Source organism: Monodelphis domestica, chromosome 8, assembly GCF_027887165.1.
Source record: "Monodelphis domestica isolate mMonDom1 chromosome 8, mMonDom1.pri, whole genome shotgun sequence".
Lineage (NCBI taxonomy): Eukaryota > Metazoa > Chordata > Mammalia > Didelphimorphia > Didelphidae > Monodelphis > Monodelphis domestica.
In genome coordinates, this window is record NC_077234.1 from 55,845,832 (window position 1) to 55,868,330 (window position 22,499).

General features: G+C 37.4%; 1 protein-coding gene across 1 annotated transcript in view; it reads left to right on the plus strand.

Moving 5' to 3' along the window:
• Positions 1-22,499, plus strand: part of SLC9A9 (solute carrier family 9 member A9) — a 747,353-nt gene that overhangs the window by 564,610 nt on the left and 160,244 nt on the right. Inside the window, exon 13 of the mRNA XM_007502095.2 lies at positions 9,192-9,240. Within this exon, the coding sequence (XP_007502157.1) occupies positions 9,192-9,240 (49 nt within the window). The remainder of the gene's footprint in view (positions 1-9,191; positions 9,241-22,499) is intronic.

Consider the following 22,499-nt stretch of genomic DNA (forward strand, 5'->3'; position numbering starts at 1 on the left):
TAATTTCTTTTTTTAAAACCTTTACCTTCTGAAGTCTTAGAACCAGAATGGTAAGGGATAGGCAATGGGGGTTCAGTGACTTTCCCGGGATCACATATCATGTCTACACAAAAATGCGAGGCCACATTTGAACCTAGGACCTCCCGCCTCCAGGCCTGTCTCTATCCACTGAGCCACCTAGATGCCCTCCATCTATAATTTCTTAAAAGAGATTCTGGAATTGGTGTTAATAATTTTTAATTCAATTTTATAAGAATTTGTTGGGCACTACTGTATACAAGGATCTAAAAACAAAAAGACACAATGGGCATTGTTTTTGTATTTTATTTGAATCCCTTTTGCAGTCCATGATAGAGATGAATTCAGTTCAAGCTTTTATTAAAGGTTTCCTATGTGCCACACATCATGCTAGGTACTAAAGATGCAAAGAAGGGGAAAAAATATTTCTGCCCTCAAGCGTATATATTCTGCAGGAACACAGTATGAAAACAGATTAATATATATATATAAAACTTATACAAATCAGTGAAGTAACTCTGTGATGACAGATGTGGCCAAAAAACTGGGCTCAAGTCCCACCTCTAATACATTCTGGTCGTGTAACCCTGGACAAGTTGCTTAACTTCTAGGCAACTCTCTATAGACTATAAATCCTCACGATGACCATCTATATGGGTAGGGGGAGTTCCTTCCCCCTGGGAGTTCTCTTCACCAGTGAAATCCCAGGTTCAATCTCAGTTCTTATCCCTAGATAAGGCATTACAAAAACTTTCAAGAGAGACTCCGGTTCTCAGGTGATAAGTGACAGAAGTCGTATTTTAACTCAGGTTCTCTGACTAAAACGTATGTTCTTCCCAATGTATCACACCGCCTCTCATGGAGGGAAATCAATGAGCAGGATTATTTTAAGCCTCTGTAAGAAACGATGAGGGTCTGAACAAGGAGAGAGGCAGTGAGAATGGAAAGGAGACAGAGAGGAGAGGGGTTGAGATGGTGACGCTGATTAGATGAATAACCGTTTGGCATAAAAGCTCCAAGGTTGCTAAGGAATCAAAAGTATGGTGGCTTCCTCAGTGGAATGAGAAAAGTGAGGAGGGACAACGTAAAGAATAAATACAATCGATTCTACTTTGGACCTGTTAAGTTTGAGATATCCAGGCTCTGGTAATGAAAGATTAGAATGCAGAAGAGAAAGATCAGGAGCAATTGTTATCTGCAGGCATAGAGATAAATGAGCCCATAGAAACTGATGCAATCACTGAGGGCATCTGAGGTATGGAGAGAGATATTCATATTTAGTGGGCAAGGAAAAGATGATCTGGCAAAGGAGACCAGAAAGGAATGACTGGGCAGCCAAGGAGGCAATATCTTGTAAGACAAGGGAGGTGCAGTTATCCAAGCCATACCAAAGACTACAAGCCAAGAGGGATGTCCTTGGCTGCCAAGGGGTTTGGGTCCATGGATAGCAGACTCTGTGAATGGCGTGTGTCTGACATCCTCAATTATCTAGATGTATCTGAGAGGCTGGAAGGATGCTCCAAAGCTTTCTCCATAGCCAGAATATGTCATATAGCTCTTTAGTTTTGCTACTAGAAAATCCCCTGAGGTTTTATTTTAGCCACAATTCTAATAAGCTATGTTATCTAGTATTCTAATAAGTGATGTTATCTCGTATCTTGACTAGAGCTTATTAAAAACAACAAATTAGAACAGGGAAGGCAGTTACGAGATATATACACATTAATAATCAAAAGAATCCACAGCCAATAGATAAACAATAAGTAAATAAATTTTGAAATAAGAGGTATTAGAAAAAAATAAACATAAACTATTGCAGGCTGGTGAAAATTGACGCCAGGAAGGCTGCAGGGGTTCTTGAACTGGGGTGGATAGACGGTGAATAGAAAATGAAAGCACTCCATCTTCTGATGTTCAGTTGTCCATCTTTAATCTCCACACAAAATAACCAACTAGCCCTCACACGATGCTCCAGGAGTACAGTAATAGTTTTGCCCGTGGGAAAGTCAAACCCACCTAACATAAGAAACTAGACAGGCACCAAAATATTATCTCCTTAGGATTCTGGGAACTCCTTGTCTTTCTTCTAGCAGACACCTGGTTCCTGTCCTTGGTTGGTTCAGTCTTCTGTCTCAAAACTTGCTTTTCTCTGAGTTTGCACTCCCAGCCTGACCTTGCTCAAGAATGCTAGAGGGGAGGGGAACAAGGCAAAGAGGACTTAACCCTTTGCATTCTCTACAATGAACCAAGAGAAAAAGAAGCAGAAGCTGCACAAAAGTTGTGGTTCATGTATAGAGGACAGCCAGCCATATACATGGACTTAACTTTACATTACATCACAGTACAACAAGTAATTGATGTTGTGGACCCATAAGTCTTTGTTTCCACTTGTAATATTATTCTCTTTCATTAACAAGCCCCAGAACTTGGCTTGCTGATGTCCACCACTCCCTTCTTGCTGCCAATCTTCATCCCTTCTCTAGTCTAAATTTCTGATGCTCCAATCAGGCTACTGAAAAAGAAACAGATCTATAATGAGCCAAGCTTTCCCCAAACAACACATGGCTCCTCGGTGAAGTCTTTACTACCAAGCATTATAAGGAAATGCAAAGTATTAAAATAACCATCCCAGCCACTTCTCAGATAGCACCCCTAAGAGAGAAAAGAGGAACAACCTCTACAAAAATTTAAAAAAAAAAACGGTCCTAAGAGCATTCTTCATAATAGTAAAACAAACAAAAACCTGGAAAGAAATAAGGTATTCAGCAGCTGAGGACTAACTGAACAAATTATAAGATGTGATTGTAATGGAATATGATGGCACTGTAAAAAATAATTACCACGAAGAATTCAAATTAAAAGCATCTGTTTATGAAGGAATAAGGGAAGACATAGGAAGAGATCCTGAGAGAAAAAGGCAACTCTGTAAGAAAAAGAAATACATTGCTCACAACTTTTCAAAGTTAAAGATCACAATAACAATTTCAAGTCATTATTTTATATGCATATAGGCATATATACACATGTTGAGAGAATATTGTGTCAAAAAAGACTCTAGAAAACAAGAATAATGTGGGATTACTATGTGAAAGGCAATATATACATCTGGAGGATGGGGTGTCAATCTATAAATAATGAGAGTATATAATATATGATGTATATATTCTAGATATATTATATATATAATGGTTACATTCTACTACATAAATATGTATTGTATATTCTAACAGATTATATATAATATACCTTACATAATAATATATTAATATAATTGAATATACTATATATAATATAGTATTAAACAATAGAATCTTAAATATTAAAATAGTATTAAATAATAGCATATGTAAAATATACATGATATATTCAAATTATATTATAGATATATTCTAATACAAATATATAAGTTTATTATATAAAATATATGTGATATGCATTGCATATTATATAGAAATGGTATATATAATACAGAAGTATTATAGGATATGTATTCTAATAGTAACATATAATCATTTATAATTTCTTATTTTTTGTTTCCCCTTACATGCTTTTTAAAAAATGTTATTATCTTATCATCTTCTTTATATATTTGAATTCATGCCTTTCATAATAGGAGTTAAAATAAAACATTTCTTAAAAATTTAAAAGAGCAAACATGAGTTAAAGTTATGGTCATATATCTTATTGATCTAAATAGAGACTGCCCCCAAAATTCAGGCAGCACCCCAAATATAATCTCATAGAAAGGCTTACCAATGAGGAGATGAAGGGCTGCTCATTGATGATGAGTTTCTTTGACTAAAGCTAAGCCCTGGAATGGATGATGAGAGCCACTCAGATAAGTAGACAATTCTGACAAATTCACAGGCCCATATCCAGAGAAAAGGTGTAACCAGTGGGAAATGACTGAAAATCCATCATTCAACCTTCACATCTTGATTCAGGATAGTACAGTTGGGTTGAACCCAACCAGACAAGATCATAGCATAGGAAGTTCACATCCCCTTTAGGCCTCAGTAAATAGTCTTTGTGAATGATGCTGGCCAACCCTTCATGGGTAGCCCAACTTTCCAGTGAAAGATATTTCCAAAGTTATATATGCTTATCTTGAAATGAAAGATAAAAGGCCCAGTTTCCAGCTACCATATTAGGTTCTCCCAAAACTGTTCTCCTTTGGGGTATAGCCTTTAAGTATAAATTATAAATAGAAACACAGAAGAAAAACTAGAAAGATTGAGAAAATGAAGCAACTGAGGAGGATTTTACCAGAGTTCATGAAGTCAAAAACATCTTCTCCCTTCTTCCTATAATTAGGAAAGGATCAAATCACCAAAGACTTTCCTAATGATATATTTGAGACATTAAGAAAAGGTTAAACCACAATCTGCATCACTTATGAAAGAAGGGTATTCCTCATGCATGATCCATTTTGGGAAGATTTCACTAAAAGTGGTTAATATTTTTAAAGGTGTTTAAAAGGGTATATTTATGGGGTCAATTCCCTTGGACAAATTCTAAAAGGATAGGGACAAGTGTCACACTAGCTAGGCAGGTGTGGATATCTGGTGATCTTCATTTTTGCAGGGAACATCCAAATCAGCAAGATCACAGATCCATCCAATTGGAGATTCCCTAATAATATCAAATAAATGAGGCATTATTATAAATGAACTCATACTATATTCCATGAATATTCTGGCTATAGAAAGTATCATGTTTTTCTGATTCTTTTTTAGCTCATTTTGATTCCATTAAGAATGAATTGATTTTATTACTGGGGTCTTTACCTAGATATGGATGATAATTTTCTCTATTTCTATAACATTGATGTTGATTAGAGATACAGAACAAAATACTGGCATTGGGATTTATTTGTCTCTAAAATGGGCTTTATTCAGAGGAAGAACTGTGGGAATAGAAACACAGAAGAAAAACAACTTCTTGATCACATGGGTTGATGGGGATATGATTGGGGATGTAGTCTCTAAACTATGCCCTAGTGTAATTATCAATAATATGGAAATAGGTCTTGATCAATGGCACACGTAAAACCCGGTGGAATTGTGCATTGGCTACAGGAGGGGAGTGGGAAGAGGGAAGGGAAAGAACATGAATCATGTAACCATGGAAAAAAATATTCTAAATTAATTAATTAAATGAAATTTTCCAAACAAAAATAAAATAAAATAAAATGGGTTTTACAAAGGAAGTGGTATTATTATCACTCCCTAGGGAATAAGTAAGTATTCATTGATCAGGGATGGTTTTGATCTAGTCCTCTGCAAAAGTGGATAAATTAATGCAGCCATGGATTTCTGCTATTTGCCTTCTGGCTGCTAGAATAATTGAGTCAGGAAAAGAGATGACAGCTTCTGGCCCCAGAAAGAATGAAAGCTTCACCTTTTTCAGGGTAGAGTTAAATTCACCTTGAGTGACCACTAAAAATCTAATACTTTTTGTTGTCCTTAATTTTCTGGAGAATAAAATTTGTAAGGATCTTAAAATGGGAGTCAGAAAATGAAAAGCTTAGGATAAAATTTACTGCTTGTCCTTCCCAGGCCACATGGTGTTTAGCCATGCCTGAGTCGGTTGTACACTAAGTCATCATGGTGGCCCCTATTTAATCAATTCCAAGACCCTTAGAGATAAAGGAAGTTAGAATTTCTTGAATTCCCCTATTGTAAGAAGGCTTGGAAAAAAACTTCCAGGACAACCTCTGATAATATCCTCCTTGTAAATTAGGTGCTTGACCCACCCTACCAACTAATGCTTCCTAGGGGTCTCCACTTCCTTGCTTTTTGAGCTACCATAATGAATATTAGAGGACCTGTTGTTTAGATGCTCAGTGAGAAGCTGAGAGTTAAATGGTGTAGGGAATAGTGCTGGACTTTTAACCAGAGCAATTTGGTTTCAAATCTCTTTAATTTGTTCACCAGCTACCTTACTTTGGGTATCTCTTAGTCTCTTTCAGAATCAACTTCCTAATCTACAAAGCAAAAATAGCAATAAATCTAGAGCTTGAAAGGTCTCCAGGGGTCATATAGTCCAGTCCCTTCATTTTACAGATGAGGAAATTGAGGTTTAAGAAGGTTAAAGAACTTGCCCAAGGTCACAGAGGTAGGAAGTATTCAAAGTGGGATTTGAGGGGGTAGCTGGGTGGCTTGGTGGATTGAAAGCCAAGCCTAGAGAGGGGAGGTCCTGGGTTCAAAACTAGCCTCAGAAATGTCCTAGCTGTGGGTAAGTCATTTAACTCCCACTGCCTACCCCCTTATCACTCTTCGGCCTTAGAACCAAATACGGTTCTAAGACAGAAAGTAAGAGTTTTTAAAATAAGTGGGATTTAAACCCAAAGTCCTGTGAATTCCATACTCTTTCCACAACCCTAGACTGAGTCCATTTCTTCACCAAAACATTAGGAGGCTCAAAAGAGATAGCAAAGTAAATACATTTTCAAGTTTTAAGTTATCTAAATGTCAAAAATTAATTAAATTGGACATAGCAAAAAGCTTGTTTTGCTCCCCAAGAATCAGTAGGGTAGACCTTATGAAGTTTTTTTCCTGATTATTTAGAGTATAGGTGTCAAATAGGATTCAAAACATTAAAATGTAAATGGGAAATATTTAATAAAATATATAAAAATACAATAGAATAAAGATAATGTTAATATGTGATTATCTAAGTCAAAATGAGCTCACCAAGATCCTTACATTCTGCCTCCATTTCTATTTGAGTTTGATACCACTGCTTTAAAGAATAAGAAGATAATCCCAAATAAGAAACTTTGTTGGTTCCCCACTGATTTGGCAATTGGATCATTAGTTTTAAGAGAGAAGACAGAGACAGAGAGATACAGAGACCAGCGAGATATAGAGACAGAGATACAGAGATTTTATGTCAAGGACACAGAGCACAGAGTTAGGACATAACAACCCTCCATTTTTTCCTCTAAGTTTAGCATGTAAAAACATTCAGTATATCCTTTAATGTTTTATTTTTTTATTTTTTCTACTTCATATTGTTGTATTTAAGGCATCACTTGTTAGTGTTCCAAATGTGTCTTAGATAAAACTAATGAGAATTATTGACTGATGAGAATCCAGAGCTACTTTAATGAAATGATGCAATTGAGAAGGACTTTTCAGTTTAAGTAAAAAAGCATCCTCATCCCTTCTCTCCAGAATTAGGGTGAGACAAGATAACCAGAGATGTTCCTAATGATACTATTGAGTCATCAAAAAAGATTAAATTATATTCTACACCACTTACTTCTTCATATGTGATTCATATGTGATTGGGAATATTTCCCCCAAGAGTGGTTGATATTTTTAAGGGGATTTAAAATGGCCTGAGATAGATTCCCTCTGGCAAATCTAGAAGGACAAGGACAAGCATCACACTATCTGGTGATCTTCATCTCTAATTTAAATGGATATTAAGCCTGTTTATTTAGTATTGTTTGAATCTCAAGCTTTTACCTGTAAGAGGAAGAACAGCTGTACATTAACGCTTATCAATTTTTACATTTAGAGCAATTTTTTATTTCCACTGTCAGTATGGAGAATGAGTCATTCAAGTGAATTCAAGACAACACAGATTTATGAATTACCCATTCTCAATCAATAAGCTTTTATTAAGCACCTTCTAAGTGCCAGGCACCGTGCTATATGGGAAAATATGAACAATGAAATGGTCAAAGAGTTTAAGTTGTAGCAGGTGAGGCACCATGTTTGTATGTCAATGTAAACAAAATAAATACAAGTTAAAGGGGTTGGGAGGGGTAATAGAAGCTTCAAGAGGGAATAGAATCAAGAAAGGATGTGTGATATAGAGTAGAAGGTGGTGCTAAGGCTGATCTTCAAAGGAAATTAAGAATTCTAAGAAATGAAAATGAAGAAAGAGGATGGGGGGGGGAGAAAGAGAGAGATAGGGATAGTGACAGAGATAAAGAGACAGAGGGAGAGAGGGAAAGGTAGAGGAGAGGGAGAGGGAGAGAGGAAAAGAGGGAGAGAGAGGAAGAGAGATGAAAAGGGAGAGAGAGAGAGAGAGAGAGAGAGAGAGAGAGAGAGAGAGAGAGAGAGAGAGAGAGAGAGAGAGAGAGAGAGAGAGAGAGACAGTATGTGCAGAAGTAAGGAGACAAAAGATAGATTTTCATCTATGAGGACCTGCAAGAGAGAGAGAGAGAGAGATGGAGGGAGAGGGAGGAGAGAAAGAGAGACAGAGGGAGAGAGACAGTATGTGCAGAAGTAAGGAGACAAAAGATAGATTTTCATCTATGAGGACCTGCAAGAAAGCTATTATTTCTGGTGCAGAGAATCAAAGATAAAATATGAACGAGATCTTGCCCTCAAGGAGCTTACATTTCACTAAGGCAAAGGTTGTTTTTTGGTTTTGTCTTGTTTTTTGCCTCATGGAATCCATTGGCAGTCTGATAAGTCTACACAGACCCCTTTCAGGATAATATTGCAAAATTCATAGGCTAAAATATATAGAATTTCTAAAGAAATCAGAGTTTAATGAAGATGAAAAATGTAAATTTTTTTCTGTCCTAAAATCATGTACCACCCCATCCCGAAGTTAAGTTGCTAATAAAGATTTAGAAATTGTAAAGTTCACATTCATTTATGTATAAGTGAAAGGAAAAATGAAGGAAAAGACAATCAAGCCATATAGCTAAATAGGGCTGGGTGAACATCTGGTAGAAGACTCCCTTTAGGGCAAAGCAACTGATTCCTCTGTGCTCAGGCGAGGGGTCTAATATACTCCAGGTAATTATGTCAGGGTGGGCAGCTGACTGTTGGTCTCAGTGGGATCCCTTCTATTCATCTCTTGCAAGTCTGTTTCCTAATATTTATGTCCTAGGTTGCGAGGTACATGTTTATTCCAGGATCGTATGGCTCCAAGGGAGGGGAAGAAGAAAAGAGGAGCAACCAAAGACCAGCTGTTTGTGTGATGTTTCAGCAGCTGTTCTAAGACCCAGCTGTAAAGTGTCTTCATTTTATGCAATAAATCTGTTTTGAGTTCCTTTGATTCTGGGAGAGATATGAATAGGACTCTGCCAAATCTTTTCCCCGTTCCCTACCTTGTTTGGTCTGAATAAGCCCCGACAAGCTCTGACCACACGACAATCCAGTCTGCGACAAGTCATTTACCAGTTTTGTTGTTTCCTTTAATAGAGTTGGTGTTGATCCAGATGAAGATCTGAAGACAGACTCTTCACAGCAGGCAAGTCAAGGTTTCCAGTGCCTATATTTGTAATGACAAGAGCTAATACTCCAATTCTGTAAAATGTGTTTCCTTAGCCACAGTAAAGACCAACGTCTTTAGCAAAGGGCTGCCGCTGCCATTAAGGCAGAGTGGATATTTATAGAATCCATAGAGCTCCCAAACGTTTATTGCCTGGATGGCTCGAAGCTGTTAGGAGCCTGCTTTTTCCAATTTCTCTGTGGGAGCCCTAACAGAAGGTGCTACTGGTTCATCTCAAATATGTATTTCTAAAGTAGAGCTGTGGAAACAAGAGGAAGGCAGAAGGAGACTGCCCGTGGGGATTATGCCAGCCTGAAATAAGTGACCATTATCTATAATGACCTGGAAGTTCAGTAGAGAAACCATTCCCAAGCAATGTGTCTTTCCCTGTCGGTAAACAAAGGGAAATCTCTTCTTCAAATTTGACTCTGACCTTGGCATCAGAACCAAGACTGATATTGGAAAATTTGTATTCGTGATGTCTAGCTCAGTAGTTAAAAGTTAGCATATGAAAGAAATGGACAGGAATAGACAAATTTAGATGACAACTGAAGAGGAGGAATTGCTTAAGAAATTACAGGGAGGACATTTTATTATGAAAATAATATTCCTATTGTTTTCTTGGGCTTTTGGCTATAAAAAGTCCCCCTTCAGCTCCATAAGAATAAATTTTAGTGCTGTTGAAAAAAGTTGTTTTCCTATTTGGAATTTGAATAAAGATGGAGCAGCCTCACCCTACTTCAGCTTTCACACTCCATCCAACTTTCCACCCATGCCATTTGTGTGCCACTGACTACACCTCTCCCTAACACACCCTTTTCTACCTCCCTGAGAACAAAACTCCCTTTCATGGCTGTTTCTCCATTTTATGTCTTTTCTTCTCTCTCAGATTGCAAGCTCTTTGAGTCCAAGGAACTCATGTGTCTGTTTTTCTTTTTTAATATTTGTATCTCAAATACTTAGCACCATGCCTAGCACATAGTAAGTACTTTAAAATGCTTTATGATTAAGCCAGTTGCTGAAGAAAGCGAAATACTGGGGAAAACATGAGTCCTTCTAACTTTCAATATAAACTAATTCACAGGCTCAAGAGTAATGAATATCTTCTTTTTTTCTTTTTAATGATTTTCTTTATTACTATTTTTAAATTCAAAGGTATTTAATTCCCCTAATTACATGTAGTAATAATTTTCAACATAGGTTTTCCAAAATTATAAGCTCCAAACTGTCTCCTTCCCTCTTTCCCTCCCCGCTCTCCCCACTCCAAGATGGTAAACAATTTGATCTGGGCCATACAAAATACACTTTCATATTGGTCATTGTTCTAAGAGCACACTCATACAAAACCAAAACCCTATATCAAATTGTAAACAAACTGATGTGAAAGATAGTATGCTTTGATTTGCTTCCAACTCCAACAGTTCTTTTCTCTGGATTAAATTCCATTTCAATAGATAACTTTTTTCTTTAAAAAAAAAAAAGACTAATTTTGACCCAGTTTGGTACTTTATTCAATGGGGACTAGAATTTGCCTCAGGTGGGGTGTATGGTATGTTTTGAGAGAACCCACACTTCTGCTCTGAGGGCTTGCAGAACCCTTTCCTGGGCTGCTTATCCACTTTTGGGGTTCTCCTTTCATCCAATTCTCAGTTGTGACTCTAAGAATATACAGTGGTCAAGTCCCAGGTAAACTGTCTCAGAAGTCAAGTTAGGCCAGGTTGAGGATAACTGGTAGTCTTCAAATCTCATCAATCATTTAAGGGAATGTCTCCCTTAGACAGGAGAAGACTTCTCTTGGTGGAATGGGCAGATGGGAACAATTGGTTCCAATGGCTATGAAGGCAACTGAAATAGGCACTGGGGAGAATTTAGAGCTTGGTTAAACAAGGTCATCCAATGAATCCTGAGTCATACCCAATTGTCCTGACTTTTGTCTTACCACTGGACTTGGATGACTCTGTCAAGAGTGTGAGACTGTGGACTTTGTGTAACTCTGCCTCACTTTAATTCAATTCATATGCAAGTACGACATCACCCTGTGAGGTCATTGGTCCTCTTTGAAAATGAAGGATAAACAAACAATTAGAAAGAGTAATGAATATCTCCTTACTGAAAATCATCTAGCAAAGCTGGTGATCACTTGTTGGATATGTCTTACAAGGGAATCTTGTTTATTTATGATTTGGACTAAACAACTTGAGGCACCTTCTAACTCTGAAATAATGAGATTCTGTAATTCACAAAGAATAACTCATCTTTATGTCCTGCTTAAGAGTTACAAAGTACTTTACCTATACTATCTCATTTTATCCTATGATACCCTTGTAGTTCATATAGTATATTTCCCTCATTTTACAGATGAGGAAACTGAGGTTCATGGATATTAACTGACTTGTCCAAAGTCTTCTAGTCAACAAAGAGGACAAAGAATAGCTCATCTTTATATCCTGTTTAAGAGTTACAAAGTACCTTAACTATATTATCTCATTTTATCCTATGATACCCCTGTAGTTCATATAGTATATTTCCCTCATTTTACAGATGAGGAAACCGAGGTTCATGAAAATTAACTGACTTGTCCAAAGTCTTCTAGTCAACAAAGAGAACAAAGAATAGCTCATCTTTATATCCTGCTTAATAGTTACAAAGTACCTTAACTATATTATCTCATTTTATCCTATGATACCCCTGTAGTTCATATAGTATATTTCCCTCATTTTACAGATGAGGAAACCGAGGTTCATAAAAATTAACTGACTTGTCCAAAGTCTTCTAGTCAGCAAAGAGAACAAAGAATAATTCATCTTTATATACTATTTAAGAGTTACAAAGTATTTTACCTATGTTATCTCATTTTATCCTATGATACCCCTGTAGTTCATATAGTATATTTCCCTCTTTTTACAGATGAGGAAACCGAGGTTCATAAAAATTAACTGACTTGTCCAAAGTCTTCTAGTCAGCAAAGAGAACAAAGAATAATTCATCTTTATATACTATTTAAGAGTTACAAAGTATTTTACCTATGTTATCTCATTTTATCCTATGATACCCCTGTAGTTCATATAGTATATTTCCCTCTTTTTATAGATGAGGAAACCAAGGCTCATAGAGATTAACTGACTTGTCCAAAGTCTTCTAGTCAGTAAGGAGAAAAACAAGAGCTCAAATGCAGGTCTTCTGACCCTTAGTCCTGTGAGACATCCATTGGACTGCCCTTCAATAACTATTCATTAAGCACCTATTGTGTACAAGTCATGATGTAATATGATGATGATAATACATTGATTCAGAATCCTTCCATTCGACAATGTCAGAAAGCCAGATATATTCAGTGTCACTTTCACAGACTTCGCTCACTAGTAAAGTCGCTTTAGTGCAGAGTACATTACCCACCCTGATCCAATTAAGAGCTAACATATTGGTTTTCTAAAAATAGTAAATGATCCATGTTTATAAAGTCATTCATTGTAATGGGAAGACAGGAGGTTTGGGGACAGCTGAGTAGTCAGTTGGTCAACAAGCATTTATTAAACATTTACTATGTGCCAGATATTGTGTTAAGCCCTAGGCATATAAACGAAGGCAAAACACAGTCCTCCTCCTCCAGGAGCTCACCATTTTTATGGGAAAAACAGCTATATGCATACAGCATAAATGAGAGAGAAAACCAGAAAAGGTGGAAGCAAAGCTGAGTCATGAAAATGAGGAGAGAGAGAGGTGAGGAAGAGCATTCCATGTGGGGGGGACCGCCGGTGAGAAAAGCAACAGTCAGGAGATGCAGTGTGGAAGGTGAGGAAAAGCAAGGAGGACAATATTACCGAATCACAGAAAATGTGGAGGAGAGGAAGGTAAGGAAAGGTAGGAAGGGGCCAGAAAGTGAAAGACTCTAAAGGCCTAACAAAGAATTTCATATGTGATCCTGGAAATAATAAAGGGAAACTGGAGTTTATTGAGTAAAGTTTGGGGAGGGGACAACATAGCTATGCAGATAAAATTTTTTAAAAATGCTTCAGGAGCAGCAAGGTGGCTCAGTGAATAAAGAGTCAGTCCTAGAGATTGGAGGATCTGGGTTCCAATTTGGTCTCAGTCTTCTTAAACTGTTTGACCCTAAACAAGTTACTTAATTCCAATTCCCTAGACCTTACTGCTCTTCTGCCTTGGAATCAATGCAAATATTGATTCTAAGACAGAAGATAAGGGTTTAAAAAAAAAAAGATTGTTTCAGACAGGATTTGTTGTAAATTGTACAACTTAAATAAGTCATCTGCCTTCTTTAAAAAGTCTGTGAGAGAAAATATTCAGTGATCTTTGGATTCATTAGTTCCCACTGAATTTGGAAGGGGAAAGTACCTTGAAAGCCCGAGGTATTATCTGCAATTAATAAAGATCAGTCTCACTGTATAAAATAATATAGTCAATGTGTCTTGGGAAAGGTAGGTCCAGGGGTGACAAAAATACATTACAGCCAGGGAAATCTACTGAATAAATGGCTAAGCAATCCCAGGTTCTAACCAGAAAAATGGCAGACCCTGAGACTCTTGGACCCAAGTTCCAAGTTCATGAGCAGTGAGTCACAAGCCACAGAGATCTCCATGGTCTCTTCAAAAAAGCAACATGTCAGAAGCCATTGCTTTCTTTTATAATGTTAATTTTCTTCCTGCAAAGGTTCAGCCACTAAACTTTTTGACCCTGGTGCCATAAAATACCAACCCAACCCCACCGGGCTAAAGGCGACTCTACAGTTTGTCATTCTTATGTTCCACCAGCCTTAGCCAGGAATTAGAGTTTCCTGAGCTCTAGCCTTAGTCATCCCTATTCCAGTGGAAATCTACTTTATCTTGCCCTGTCCTCAGTGGAGATGAAAAATACCATTTGCCATTCTTCATCCAATAGCTCTTCCCATTCCTAGAGATGCTTCTCTCACAAAAAATGTCCTTGGATCCAACCGCCATTGCTTGAGAAATATTGTTTGTTTGAGAGGGAGAGAGATGAGGAAAGGAGAGAGAAACACTGAAATCTAAGAGCTCTGGAAGCCCTTCGATGGAATATAGTCAGACTATTTGAATACTCTAGTAGTCACATTTCAGTAATGGGTTTCTCCATCGCTTGAAACAGCTCTCAGCTTAAGTGTCAAGCACAGAAAAGAGTGGGGTCTTGGTGGAAAGAACGAAACAGTGTCCTTGCATCTGCCAGTCAATCCAGTGAGAATCTGATGGGACTTTCTGAATCAGTCTTGAAAAATGCCTTCCATCTGCCCTTCTTTCACTCCAGCCAAGCTCCTCAGTGGCTACTCTGTCACGGGAATGAGAAGCCTTATTTTCATGAGCCTGAAATTTTTTCAGTTTAAACCATGTTGACTGCAGTGGAAATAGAAATCCTGTTATGTAGAGTTTTGTTGTCAAGAGCAGCCATACGATAGCCTCCCAACAAGAAGAAATGTTCCATGGGGTGGGAGGGAATTCTGTATCTGCAGTCAGGCAAGACTAGATCCAAATCCCCAACACTCTATGTCCCTGAATCTCAGCAAACCTCAACTTCCTCATCTATAAAATGGACATTATAATGCTCCTACTACTTACTCACAGAGTAAGTATAAGGAAATATAATATAATGAAATAATAGAATAGAATAGAACATAATATAATATAATGTAATATAATGCAATGTAATACAGCATAATGTAGTATAGTATAATATAATTAATATAATATAAGATAATATACTATAATATAAAATAACATGATATAATATAATAAGTATAATATAATATGCTATGATATATGACATGACATGATATGATACGATATGATACGATACGATATACTATAATATACTATACTATACTATACTATACTATACTATAACATAACATAACATAACATAACATAACATAATATAATATAATATAATATAATATAATATAATATAATATAATATAATATAATATAATATAATATAATATAATATAATATAATATAATATAATATAATATGGAAAATAATCAGAAATGTTTACATATTCCTAGCTATATAACCCTGGGCAAGTCACTTAACCCCTCATTGCCTAGCCAATACTGCTCTTCCACCTTGGAACCAATACACACTATTGATTCCTAGATGGAAGATGAGGTTTAACAAAAAATCAATGTTAAAGTCCTATGTAACCATGAGTTATCATTTTTCATTTAGCCTATTTTATTTCTTTTAAAGGACACAATTTTTCAGTTACAAAGATCTCAGCAATTTTACAGGCTGCTATATCTGTGCTGGTCTTTCACACTCTCCAAATAAGGAACAAACACATACAATAGCATTCCAGGTTACCAAGTAATTTCAGGTACCTGTGTTTGAGGAAAGGAAGATAACCTCCAAAAAGTCTGACCCGGTAACTGTAACAAGGTAGTAACATCATCATAATTCATATCTCATTTAGTACTCTTACAATTTTTGAGTGTGAATTGGATTAAACTTACATATTTATAGGTGCCAAAACTGCAAATAGAGTTCTCCAAAGAAAAGTATTAACTATCTGTATTCCTTTCTAAAATATATAACTTTGGTACATTTAGAGTTTGAGAGTTATAAATCTCCATTTTTCTCTGTCTGAAAGAATAGATGAGAAGCGGTGGACCACAATTCATGGTGTGCCCTATTTTAAACCCAGTCAGATAAAATCCTTTTTACCTGATGAGGAAGAGCTTTTCATAGAATCAAAAAAATCATAAATTCAGATTTGGGTTGCCGAGTTCAAACCCCAGCATGGTTACTCAGTTCAATTTGGACGAGTCACTAAATTACTTCTGGACCTCGGTTTCTTTATCTGTAAAATGAGGAACTTGGACTAGATAGACTATTTTATAGTCTTTTCAAGCTGTAACCTCCACCCATTGTCCATAATTCTGCTCACTATAGCCAAGCAGAATAAGCCTGATCCATTGTTCATGTTTTATGTGCCCAGATATTTGAAGACTACTGAACACAGAGTCTGGCACATGACAGGCATTTAATAAATGTTGATTGAACTATTTACCCACATTTCTTACGTCCACAAATAATCTCTTCTCCAGGATGAACATTCCCCGTGGTTTCTAGTTCCTTTATTATTTGAGTCACCCTCTACTAAATGGGCAGCAATGTGTCAATATTCTGTCAAAAACAAGGCACCCAGAATTGAAGAGAAAACTGTAGTTCTGGTTAAACAAGGCAGAGCTGTCACTGGCCCGTCATACTATAAACTCATACTGAGCTTCTAGCCCCCTACAAACCTTAGGTCTTTTTCATTGGATTTGCTTGCTAGACCTCAACCTATATTTATGCAGTTAATTATTTGAACCAATGTATATTTTATAGTTTTCCTTATTAAATTTACTTTCATTAGTTTCTTTTTTTAAAACCTTTACCTTCTGTCTTAGAATCAATACTGTGTATTGATTCCAAGGCAGAAGAACAGTAAAGGGTTAGGCAATGAGGGTTAAGTGAATTGCCCAGGGTCACACAGATAAGAAGTGTCCAAGGTCACATTTGAACCCAGGACCTTTGGTCTCTAGGTCTGGCTCTCAATTCACTGAGCCACCCAGCTGTCCCATTTTCATTAGTTTAAATTCATTGTTTTGGCCTTCAGAGATCTTTGGATGTCCCAAATCAGCCATCCAATATGTAAATTATCTCCCTCAACTTTTTGTCCTATAAAAACATGACAAGCATTTCATCCATATCCAGGTCATCTACAAAAACACTGAACAGATGAGGTCAATGATAAAACCTTTTAACACTCTGTTAGAGACCTCTCTCCAAGATGACATCAATTCATTAACCATTTCTGTTTGGATTGGGTCAATCAATCAAATTTCCAGCCTGCTTACCTTTGTATAATCCAATGACTTCTCCATCTTGTCTACAAGAAAACCACAACTGTCAAATTCCTTTCTAAAATCCAGATCCATTCACAGCATCAACATGATAATGATAATTCACTTTTATATAGTGCTTTGAGATTTGCAAAGCACTTCTCTCACAAAATAGCCCCATCTTAACTGACCAGGAACCTGAGATTTAACATGATTAAAGGTCTCACCTAAGGTCAAAAAACTAGTAAATGGCAGCTTGGGGATTCAAGACCAATTCTTTACTGATTCCAAGTCTAGGAATCTATTTGCTACATACAGCTCTCCATGTTTCCTATTAGGCTGGAAGGTTTAAAAAAAATATGCTAATATTAGCCCAGGAATTTGGCAGTGAATGGAAGTCTTTCTAGTAGGTGTTGCTAGAAGATGAAGAAAAGTCTCCTGAGGCTTGTCAAATCTGATAACATCTGCCCATTTCTGGTGATTCACATGGAAATAAGTAAAGCATCAATGAGAGTTTTGAAGTCCTGGCCAAGAAACTGAAGACTTTGGGGCACAGATAGTATCTGAATTACTATGGTAGAGTGAAGATGGGAGCTTCCGAAGAGAAAGAGTTGGGAAATGAACACTTCTATATAAAAATATCTGATTATTGAATTTGACTGCAATTTATTAAATGCCCATGATGTGCAAGGCACTAGGCTAGATTCTGGGACTACAAAGACAAAAATGGAATAGTCCCTGTCCTTGAGGAGCTTACAGCTTAGTGGAGTAAATATAGCATGAATGCAAACAATTATAGTACAAGAAAAATTCATAAAGGAAAGAATACCAAAAACCAGGAATGGAAGAGGCTTCCCAGAGGCAAGATATGTATATATAGACTAGGTCTTTCTTGTTTCCACTTCTTAGTTTCTTCTCTGGAGGTGAACATTCACAAGTTATTCTTCAAATATTAAATCTGTCTCTGAATGTAATGTTCTCTTGGTTCTCTTCATTTCACTCTTCATTATCTCATGTTAGAGCAGACACATCTTGGCATTTACAGTAGATGTGAGGTGTCTTCATGGAAGACCACACAATCATGGACTTGTGTAACTGGAATGACAGTAGAGCCCTTAACAAGAACGAGAAAGTCTAAAGGAGACGCGGAATATCCATCCGGATACCTCACTGTCATCTTAAAAACAATGTCTCCCACCAGCTTCTCTCTTTCTGTCCATGGTTCCATTTCTTGGAATGGTTCAATGGTTTTCCAATTTCTACTTGGCACTGGCTTTTGACTTTGGAGTTACCACTGACATTTCAATGACATGGAAATTGACTCTTCGCTCTCTCTCATCCTATACATCCAATTAATATCCAAGACAAAAAAAAAAAAGAATTGGATCCAGAGGAGTGGTACCTCTTATCACCTTTGCTAAGGCAAGTCAAGAATTTAGCTGTTTAGTTTTTGACAGAAAAATCTCAAGTGTCTGCTTGGTGGAAGCTACATCCCCACCCCTACTTCATAGAGCCATATTCTGCCTCCCTACAAGTTTTAAAGTAGGTGCTGGGGACTAATCATCCAATTATTCCAGCTGGTCTGGTGCTTATAGGGTGTAAGGGCTGGTTATTCATCTCTCCATCCTTTCACAAGTGCTCTCTACTATGCCTCCCCCTTTAGGCTTGCTTATTTCTGAACAAAAAAGAAGAATTCTTTTTTATGTATAATGGTACTCCTCCTCCTCTTCCAACCTTCCAACTAGTCTTTTCCCTTTAAATGCATCATAGAATATCTTTCCAAGGTCATGGTTCAGATAGGAGTAATATCCTTTAAAATCTCAATGAGAGTGAAATCCTATTTACCACCCAGTATGAAAATCTGAGCATAAAGATAAAACATGACAGGTTGAAGAAAAGGAAAGCTTCAAAGTCAGAATGATATTCAGAAGCTGATATATACTGACTGAGTCACCTTGACCAGTCACTTCACTTCCCAGATCCCTAGGCAATGCTTTAAGGCTAAATCCCAGAAGAGTCAACTCCTCTTGGGTTTTAGAGGCAGGGAAGCCTGAGTTCAAATCCAGTTTCAAACAGTTAGTAGCTATGTGACCTTAGGCAAGTCATTTGACCTCTCTTTGTCTTAGTACATCTGTAAAATGGGGGTGATAATGGCTTTATAAGGACAAGATGAGATAATGTTTTTAAAGAATATATATTATATTTTACTTTTATTATATATATTATATTTATATATATATAAAGAACTATAAAGAAACTTTCCAAACATTGAAGTGCTATATAAATGCTAGCTATTTTATTATTGATATCATCTTCATCATTATTATTAGTTGTTGGAGATAAAAAGTAAAACAAAAAACAAAGACCAGCCTCTACCCTCAAAGAGTTTTTATTCTGTACTAATCTAAAAAGTAGGAGACTCCAAGGGAGGCAATTTTAGGACAAATAAGAGAACTATTTTTATTCATTCTTTGAACCATCCCATATTAAGCACCTACTGTGTGTCAAGTATTGTATTGAGAATCAAGGAAAATACAAAAATAAATAAGTCAGGCTTCTTACTCCTCAATGAGCTTGTTTTACCCAGAAGATAATGAACTGACTAATTTGATTATGTGGAAACATTTTACAGATTAAAAGTACATCCGCTCAAAAGGGGCTCGAGCGAGTCAATGCATGATGGATTCATAGAGGGTCATTCGGGGGCAGTTAGGGATATTGAGAAGATAACCCTCATCCTTTGAATTAAATGGCACGGAGACCCACATGCAAGCTCTCCAACAAAATGGCTGAGAAACAGACCCCCAGGATCCATAAACCAGAGACCTGCTCCAGCATGCCATCTCCTCAGAAGGAGCACAGTCTGCCTGTGTTCTTAGGCATCAGAGGAATAATAGAGGACTTCAGAGCAGTGACCTTGACGGTTCCATTTTCCAAAAAGTTTCTTAGAATAGAGGATGATGGTTGAGTGCAATGCTGGGCGCTGACACTCTCAGAAACTCTCATTCATACTCTCTTCTAGATTCTAGGTTGGTTAATAGGTATGGGCCAACAAGACGGTACAGTAGATAGAGTGCCAGGCTTGGAGTCAGGAAGACCTGAGTTCAAATCTGGATTCAAACAGTGTAATCCTGGGTGAGTCATTTTACTCTGTTTGCCTCAGTTTCCTCCTCTGTAAAGTGAGCTGGAAATGGATATTGCAAATCATTCTAGTACCTTGGCCAAGAAAAACCCAAATGGGGTCATGAAGACTGAAATGAAGGAACAGTAAGACGTGGGAAAGATGAAGAGAGAGCCCAGATTCTCTACTTCCCTTGTCAGTCTGTGCCCTCACTCTCCCCATCAGGGACCCATGGCTTAAAGAATCCCTTTCACTATTACCCTCCAGTGCCTTGGAGGGTGACTCACATATGTTCAGGGTACAAAGGCTGACTTTCCTAGAGGTCTTCCCTCATCTACCATTGTTTTGTCTGCATCATTCATTCTCTAATCTTTTTAAGCCATGTCAAAGAGGATATTTGCTTAAAGAGCCATCTATTTTGAAGGCAAAGGTTAACAATTTGCTACTCTAAAGGATAATTGGAAAAAGTCAATCTAGTTTGCTTCTTGCAGGCAATGTTTCCCTTCAAAGGGGAATGATCCCAACAAGGGAAATTCATAAATTATGATTAGAAGATTTGCGAAACTCTTTATAGACAGTCTGATCAGAGCCTCACACAACCAAGAGAGGCAAATTCTAGAGGTATTATTACTTTGCAGTGGAGGAGCCAAAGGCTCTGAGAGGTTGGGAGATCCGGGGATGGGTATGCAGCAAGTTAGTATTAGAGGTAGGATTCAAACCCAGATCTTAATGACTCTTCTTCAGTTCCTACTCTATTCAACAGCAGATTATAGTATTTTTTATTCAGGAAAAATAAGTCAATGAAATCTGAAGGTCTTCCCTAAATACACACAAACTGTGTTGAATTCTACTCAATAGATGCACACAGTTTTCAAAGATGCTCCTCCTGAGTGTATCTTTCTTGGTGAGCAGGAGACTTCCAGAAATTTAAGGGGAAAGCTTTTATATTTAATCACATCAATGCCTGGTGCAAAGAGTGGAGCAGAGACTGGCCAGTTTGTTTAGCAAAGGCCCCCTATCTGAACACTGAGCAAAGAGTTTATGTACATTTGCTTGCTTCTCTTTTCCCCATAAATTAATGCAATAAACAGTCTTCATCTTACTTTGGCATCTGGTTTTCACAGCTCTCTGGCCAGAACTGATCTTTTCTTGAGACTCATTTGAGCATAGGCAAATAGCACCGTCTGATTTTTCCTATCATTCTCAGTCTGGGAGAATAACACATCAAAGAAAAATAAGCAATGGTCCACACTCCCTGCTGCTCCGTGTCATGCCCCAACCCCTAGCTTGCTAGGCAAACAGCTAAAGATGTCAAGCTCCCCCCAGGGTTTTCTCATTTTCCCATAAACTGAGATGTTTGAGGATATCAGGACAGTCATAGCTTCCTCAACTTTGTCATAAGTAACCTGAGCTGCCATTTCTCTCGAATTCCAATTTCTTGGGGGCAGTTCTAGAAATGGAATGCAGCTAGATGGCTCAGCAGATAGAAATCCAGGCTTGGAGTCAGGAAGACTCATCCTCTTGAATTCAAATCTGGCCTCAGACACAAGCTATGTGACCCCAGGCAAGTCGCTTCACCCTGTTTGCCTCCCTTTCATCATCAGTCAAATGAGCTAGAGAAGGAAATGGCAAACCATTTGGAGTCTTTGCCAGGAAAATCCCAAATGGGGCCACGAAACACAACAAAATGACCGAACAACAAAAAAGGGCAATAAGAATTTATCACTTATTCATTTCTCTTACTGTGTACAGATCTGAAAAAGTCACGCCACCCCCTCCTCAGTAAACTTCAGTGCCTCTCTGTTGGCTCCAGGATCAAATACAAAATCCTCTGTTTGACCTTTATAACCAGCCCCCTCCTATCTTAGCAGTTTTCTTATACCTCTGTACACTTCGATCCATTGACATGGCCATGTGGCTGTTCCATCTCTCAACTCTGGACTTTTCCCTCCACACTTCCCTGACTTCCTTTAAGTCCCAACTAAAACTAGATCTTATACAAGAAGGGTTCCCCAACTCAACTTCATTTTAGTGCCTTACTTTGTTCATTATTTACTCTTTATCCTCTATATAACTTGCTTTATATGTGTTTGGACACTGTCTTTCCCATTAAATTGTAAGTCCTTTGAAGCAGTAAAGAGTCTTTTTGACTCTTTTATAGCCTCATTGTTTGGCACAGTGCCTGGCACATAGTAGGTACTTATTAAAAATATATATTGATTGATTCCTAGGCATTGTGCTCACACACACACACACACACACCCCAAA